The 7,500-nt window shown below is 40.7% G+C and overlaps 1 protein-coding gene and 1 pseudogene across 1 annotated transcript in view; both read left to right on the top strand.

Annotated features, from left to right (window-relative positions):
* LOC138007723 (lipase member K-like) overlaps positions 1-4,848 on the top strand; it is a 13,901-nt gene extending 9,053 nt beyond the window's left edge. The window contains exons 4-7 of the mRNA XM_068854784.1: positions 834-989; positions 1,932-2,003; positions 2,115-2,183; positions 4,032-4,848. Of these exons, the coding sequence (XP_068710885.1) occupies positions 834-989; positions 1,932-2,003; positions 2,115-2,183; positions 4,032-4,277 (543 nt within the window). The 3' untranslated portion in view covers positions 4,278-4,848. The remainder of the gene's footprint in view (positions 1-833; positions 990-1,931; positions 2,004-2,114; positions 2,184-4,031) is intronic.
* Positions 4,849-7,469: 2,621 nt separating this feature from the next.
* LOC138008703 (axoneme-associated protein mst101(2)-like) overlaps positions 7,470-7,500 on the top strand; it is a 664-nt pseudogene continuing 633 nt past the window's right edge.

Below are 7,500 nucleotides of genomic sequence, written 5' to 3'. Positions count from 1 at the left end.
TCTGTAGCAAAGACTCCTTTGTAGAAAATGATTATTTACCCTTGAAATGTTCCTATTTTTAAGATTGGTTCAGACATCAGTCGTCCAATATTAGACACGCTTTTCGGAGCTCTGAAAATACTTAAAATAAATAATCAAGCGATTATTCCATTTCGTTTTCACTAGGTTGATAAAAATGAGAACCATGCAGTTCTCGGAGGGTATCAATACATGTACGTGTACATCCCTGGGTCCTTTGTTCCTTATTGCGCATGCTAGCTGACCGCTGGACAAGAGGAACAAAGACTGTGGGCAGTAGATTGTAATACAGATTCAAGGTTTTGTGTCAAATTGACACGAAGCGTTAAGAAACCCAACTCGAAGGAGACAATCAGTTGGCTAATTAATTATAAAGCGAGGTAGATTTGATTCCAAGAGCGTGGATGGAAAATCGAGTTGATAGTGATTGGAGGGGATTGGCTGGTCCAGTGGTCCAGTCGCTGTCGGGTTTGCATTGGCGGCATGGAATCCCAACAGCCACTGGACCACGGCATCAGTGTTCTCAGTCTGCTATCCAATTTGTAAACATCTCCTTGCTTTCCATTGTCAGAAGTCCATGATGACGCATACAGGTCCAATGCATCTACATTAAGAGTCTCCTTAGGCGTTAAAGTTCGAACGCGGCATAAGAACTTCATGTATTACTTTTTGGTTAAGGTCATGTGACGCGTGTGCTAAGTAACTTGAATTTCATTATGTAATCCTCCCAAAACCTGAAATGAACTATTTTTCATTCAAGGTCTGTGTTATTATAGTATATTCATGAGTGTAGAATTTCTTTCTCATCTTTTCAGCAACTTTTCCATCCACTGGGCGAAACGGAAGTTTTCTCAGGTCGCTTTGTCCAGTTTCTACTAGATCTTGGCTTCTGTGAGGACACTTTGACTCGAAAGAAGTGCTATGATATCGCAGAAACTATCTTTGGCTTTGATGACCACGATAACAACATGGTACGTCACTTAAAACGGAAACGTTGAGGAAAATGGTTCCAGCAAAAAACGCTTTTCTTGCTCTGATCCAGCTTCTCTCTCTGAGACCCAGGTTGCTCCGGAAGCCATTTTTTCAACCAATCAGAAGGGAAACCCAAACCAATCGTGGCTTGCACGTGCACATTTTCCCGCGCTTTGTGTCGGCTACGTGTAATTGCTTCGAGTTTTGATTGGTTTACTGGATTGTCTCCGTCCTTTTTGATTGGCCAAAGTAATTATTTTGGTTTTGGTTTTACGACACTCGATTGAAACTCGCTCCATGAGTTTATATGATTTATTTCTGTACAGCGGTTTCCCCAATTAGTACCCCAGCGCTTAATACAGTTGTCACTTAAATGACGTTCATAATAACATGGGTGACAAATTGCTCCTTAATTTTGGCGCGAAGTTTCAGCGTTAATTTGTAATAGGACACTTTCAAAAAGACCATAATACTCTTTGTTTGCCCTCAAATTTTGCATAAGCATTGTTTTTATTTTCTCTTGGGACCATTGTAAGTCCCAAGAGAAACTGGAAACAATGCTTATACAAAATTTTGGAGGGCAAACATAGAGTAGATAATATTTTTGAAAGTGGTCTATTTCACATGTGAAATTACAATGTTGCCATGGCAACTTTTCCCACAGTGCCAAAATGGCGTCTTATGAACGTGGTTTGTCCCCCATGATATTAATAGCTGATTAAATGGTATACTCGTCAAATTAGGGAATAATTTCACTTGCGTTTTGTTCAAAATGATTTTGGACAAAACGCGAGTGAAATTATTCCCTAATTTCACTCGTCGCAATTTGATTACCCATACTTATTATTTATCATTAACGTGCATTACTAATGATATTTATTAAATCAGTTTAAACAGCGAAAGTCGCTAATTTGATGACCATTTTTTGCTTTCCCTGGCAGAGTCGCGTGCCAGTCTATATGTCAAATTGGCCAGCAGGCACTTCTTTTAAAAACTTCATTCACTTTAGCCAAGTATGTATCAACATGACTTTTTCTCGTGTTTTTCTATGTAGTCTATTTTGTTGTTGTGATTTTTTTTTACCGTGTCCTTTCGTTAATTTTCCTTGTGGCCTTGTTTGCTAGATAATAACATCGGGGAAATGTCGAATGTTTGATTACGGAAGGAAAGGAAACCTAGAACGTTATCATCAGGTACGATTTTCCAATTTATTTCTACTGTCGTTTACATTACTTTCGTATTTGAAGCGGTGAGTGCGGTGAGTGCTGTAAAACGTGAACCGTTGTAATTTCAGTAATCAGATTAGATGCAGACGACCAAAGGGGCCAATCACTAAGCAAAGCAAATACGTGAGAATCCGTTGCTAGACATGGGCGGGAAACGTTTGTTAACCCTTTTATCCCCAAGGTCAAAATGTTCATTCTCCTAAAAAGTGCCATAGATTTCTTTTTAGGGTAGTGATGAGAATTTGGTGTTACATCACAATCACACCTCCCTAAGCTGATAATTATCTTCATTCTGACTACCTGCCTGACTGACATTTCATGGAAATTGTGAGGAGAATTAACAGGCTCATAACTCCTGGGAAAATAACCGGGTAAGGAATCGATTGAAACCGAAATATCCCGGGAAAACCTGAAGGTTAGGTATACCTCGCGAAGTGTTCCTGAAGTTCCGGATTTTCGGTAAACGCGGCAAATTCCTCCTCATTGGTTCCTTCGTACTCGGGACCAGTTTCTCCTGCCATGAATCGCTCTATTTATGAACCAACCAATCCATAATTTGGGGCGAAACTCGAAAACATAGATGGCGTAGGACAGACTGAGCGACCATCCGGAAAATACTGTTTCATTCGCCACTGGAAATTTTTGGAATTTTCAAAGGGAATTGTCGAATGAAGAGCGCCCTTGATTTAGCGTTTGCTTCTAATTGGTTGAAATCGCTATGTCGTGAGATTTTTAGCCAATCACTACGCACGGCAATGTGAGACCCACGCAAAATTTTATCGTAAAATTTCTTTCGATACTCGATTGAAACATCTTACAACATCAGTGTGGTAATTAGCATTTATTCCATGTGCGCGAGTTGAACAAGGATGGTGTGTGTGTGTGTGTGCTCTGCCTAAAGACAGGCCCTTCCTTACAGTTCCCGATCGCTCCATGATTCGCCTCTAACCTTAAACGCTACTTAAGGACTGCCATCCTTTACTTACTTTGTCCAACATTCCTGTTTGAGTTCTTCCAAGAGGTCCCTTTCCTTGGCCATTTTCCCCTCAGTGACTAGCGGAAGAAGCTCACCAAGGCAGGTTCTCTGTCTTCTATTGATGGCAGATATGATAGTCCTCTCGTCATAAAAGCCTCCCAGTACTTGTTCTTTACAGACTTAATCAGGTGGCAAACAAAATATCGGTTGTCAGGTCAAATACTTGTACTTTCCTGTTCATGGATTTGACATTGGTAAGAGCTACAACAAGTTGCAAAAATAGTGGAGACACTTTGCCTTCATGACGCGTTAGTAGCTTCCCCCATCTCTCCCACACTGCGACCCCCTTCCCCCCCTTATCAATGTTGCTAGCAATACCAAATCATGTGGAAAACTTCAACGGTCAACATTGAAAGGGGGAGAGGGAGAGGGGAGGTGGGAAATGATTAAATTCTACATTTGGTGGGAATGGGAAGGTAGAAAAGGTGTTTTTTAACGGGAGTGTCTCACCATTTTTGCAACTTGTTGTAGTTCTGCGCTTGGCGTCTCGTTACCTTTTTAATCAGGGGTCGGTTGCTCGAAGCCTAGTCAACGCTATAGCCACTTGTTAAGAGGTATCAAAACCTAAGGGTTTCCATGGTATTTAACACTGGTTAGCTATAACCATACTTCGAGCAACCCAGGCTAGAACTCTTAGGACGCGATATCCGAGGTTGAAAAGTTAATTATATACTATTATCTCACTGAAAGAGCGATAATGTGTTACTGCCTCTCAATGTTTTTATATTTTCTGGACCATGCCATTCTTTCAATGCGATTTCTATCTTTTATTTACACAGGACTCGCCACCAGGGTATGACGTCACTAAAATGACTACACCCACTGCTTTCTTTTATGGTGGCAACGATGGACTCGCCAATGCAACCGATGTTCGTGCTCTGATCCCACAAATATCCAATCTCATAATTGAGGATTTCATACGGGAGTATAATCACATAGATTTTATTTTTGGAATCGACGCTGGCAAAGTTCTGTACAGCAGAATTCTTGCGATTTTAGAAGATCATCTTATGAAGGAACAATAACACTTAACTTTGTTTTAAAAAAGTGAGAGCGCGCGTAAACCTTTCAACAATGGTGGCCATCATGTTTTTAATATAGCGCCTTTGACAGCTTACAATTAAGGTTTCATACTTAGCTCTTATTAACCGTGCAAGAGGTCTGTATGGGAGAATCTTGACCGAGGTCACGAACGAGGACAAGGTTCTCCCATACAGACTGACTAAGCTCGGTTAATAAGATATTTATTATATGGCAAACAAGAACGATTTAATTCGTTTAATGTAAATGGTTTGTACTAACTCACATTTTGCTTGCGGACGGCGATGAGCTGAACTTAATTCTGCCAAAGTTTGCTCGTTCTCCTTTTTTTTTCCCATCATGCTATTTGGCACTTCCATAAATAAATATTGGTAGAAGAAAATACTCAATATTTTTGCATTTTAGTTTGCAACATTTTCACGGCAAAACATTGCCGGTCTAGATGGGAAAATCTAGACCGCGGTCAATATCGATTTTAGCCAATCAAATTCGTGAATTTGGTAGTTCCCCAGTCTTTGTGAGACAGGGCCATATAACAAATGAATATTTAAATCATGGAGACTTTGTACCGAAGTATGAAAAACGAAGCGTGATTTCGCGTGTTATGAAATGAAGAAGTTGTTTTGACGCCGTAAGCATCTGATGCGTGTTAGGTTCGACTTCCACCGCTCACTCGGGTTAGGTGTGATCCCCGCCGAGGAGGGGATGGCTAGATACGTGTACGGCAAATCCCGGCTTTAATATTCAATATATGCCAAGTTCCATAGGGTAGGAAATGTCTTCAGACAAGAAACGTTTGTTATGCCTACAACGTTGTTGCTGAGATCGGTGCGAAGCTTTTAGATGATGCGCTTTGAATGACAGAAGCAGTTTCGTCTACGATCAAACTCTCCACTGTGAGTGATAAGGAAGCGTTAGATATCCCGCGCGAGCTGCTCACCAAAGGAGACCGGTTTTTTTTTATTTTGGTACATAGAAGAAAGATGACAAAATAGGCTTTACCCATGACAGAAAAATTAGATGACATTCGTCGGTAATTTCTTACTTACTGCGTGATTGCTCGTAGGGAAATGAACGAATTATATTGAGCGGTTTGTTGGGTCGGAAGTCACTCTATGATCTGTCGTGTGAAATTCACTTTGATGGGGCTCGACGGGCGAAAGGTGCAGTTGTTGTCGAAGTCGATTACTCGTCACTTTCAAGATTCCAGATATTTCAGTATTTTTCATCGCCTGTCTTGTTTACCTATTGACTTTCTGTTATTGAGCTCCATAAGGATATGTTTTGTTTAAAGATCCACTAAAACGTCATGCGCGTTACAATGACTTCGACGCTATTGCAGGTTAATTAATTATAAATATTCTACTGTGTCTACCGGATACAATCTACGCTTTTCTACTACCCCCTGAAACCCTTCTAAATATACGTGGAGAAGTCTCTAGCTTAGCAGAAGAGTGACAGGAAAGACTTAAAAAGAGTGCATGCAGGCATATTCATGCTTGCATGCCCTCATTTTAATGAACAAAACAAAAGACCAAACCTCCTGAGTATTATCACATGATCTGTATTGGGACAACAAAATGTACAAGCCCAAAAGGTCTATTTTTCGACTCGGGCTTGCTGGATATAAAGTGATTATAACCAACTTGGCGTATCCAGCGCGCCCCCGTAGAATAATTGTTAATTATTATTTGTTGTGGTATCTACACTATCAAATGTATTTGCCACATAATTGCCACATAAAACTTGATCGTGTGAACATGGCTTTACTGAAAGAATTTTTTTTTCCCACGTGACGTCATGTGAAACATTCGCGTGAAATTATCATGCTGGTTACGTCTTGATTGATACAATGTCATACTTAAACAGTAAAAACCCGGCTGCAAAAATCGTAGCGCCACGCTAAGGTGTTTGAGAGGGAATACTTGTAAGACCGGATAAACATGAACCAGTTTCTGTCAAAGGGGATGGGGAAGGATGAATGCATGTCTCGAGACGTCTGATTGACAAACCAGTAAGTAAAACCGGTCTTTTTCAAATAAATTGAAGTTGGGTTGATTTCACAACTTCGGGTTGTTTTTACCAGCTATGGCCGAGACGCAAGCCGTTGAAAACTGTAATGTTGAACTGGGCAAGACTGGTGCAGGGAACTCTACTGTAGAAAACAACATGTTCAAAATAACATTTTAGCAGGTGTTTGACAATTTTAATGTGAATCGCCGTAAAAACGAAGGATTTCTAACTTCTATTCCATGTATTTCTATTCCGAAATACGCCGGGTCAATCGAACGCACCCTAAACGCAGGGTGTCAAGCGAGTCCTATATTCCTATAAAATCCTGTAAAATCCTATTTTTTCAGACTTGTCCTAAAAAGTCCTATAAATCTAATTTCAAGAAGAAGTATTTAGAAAAATAAGTAAACGTTGTATTGGCGTTTAAAATCCACTATCCAGGAGATTTTTGAGTCACAAAGATCTGTCAGCAACACCTCAGAATTCAAATTGCCCTATTTGCACTCTCTTAACAATTGTTGGTGTGCAATGGATTGTGGGTTGACTGTGGGGGGTCCATCTCTCATGCGCTTGTGGCTGCCATGTTGGTGTTGAGAGGTGAGTGATTTTTAAATCCATTTCCATCCTCTTTGTATTCTAACAATAGCTGTTTATCATTATGTCACCTCACTTGAGATTGATGACCCTGTGCGTGCGCACAAGTTGTCAACTCTTGATCTCGCACGTCATAGTCAACTCTCAGGTGGAGATCTCGTGATAGGAGAACCAACCAGACAGGAACTTTGGAAACTCAAGGAAGATCAACAAAAGGCCCAACTGTTGGGGATCCGTGCCTTTTTTACAGCTGTTGCCGCCTTTCTGCAGACCAGGCTTCCATTTGAGAACAAACTCTTGAGATTTCTCTCTTGCTTAAATCCTGCCAGAAGGTCAGATGCAAGTTTAAGAGCCATTGAATTTGTTGCTAGTAAACTTAGAACTCCAGCTGCAGATATCGTAAACCTGAGAAAGGCACAAGAGTTGATCATTACTGGCGTGACATCTTTTAACTCCAGACAGCAAATGGAAACCCATGATACCCTCTGCTGACAAGAATTGTGAAGGCAGCCTTGGTGCTGCCCCATGGAAATTCAGATGTCAAAAGAGGGATTTCAGTAAACAGCAGAATGTTGACAGCTGAAAGAAACAAACTGTCGG

This window comes from Montipora foliosa, chromosome 6, assembly GCF_036669935.1.
Source record: "Montipora foliosa isolate CH-2021 chromosome 6, ASM3666993v2, whole genome shotgun sequence".
In the NCBI taxonomy this organism is placed as follows: domain Eukaryota; kingdom Metazoa; phylum Cnidaria; class Anthozoa; order Scleractinia; family Acroporidae; genus Montipora; species Montipora foliosa.
Note: the sequence above shows the minus strand (reverse complement) of the source record. Positions and strands in the feature narration are given on the sequence as shown.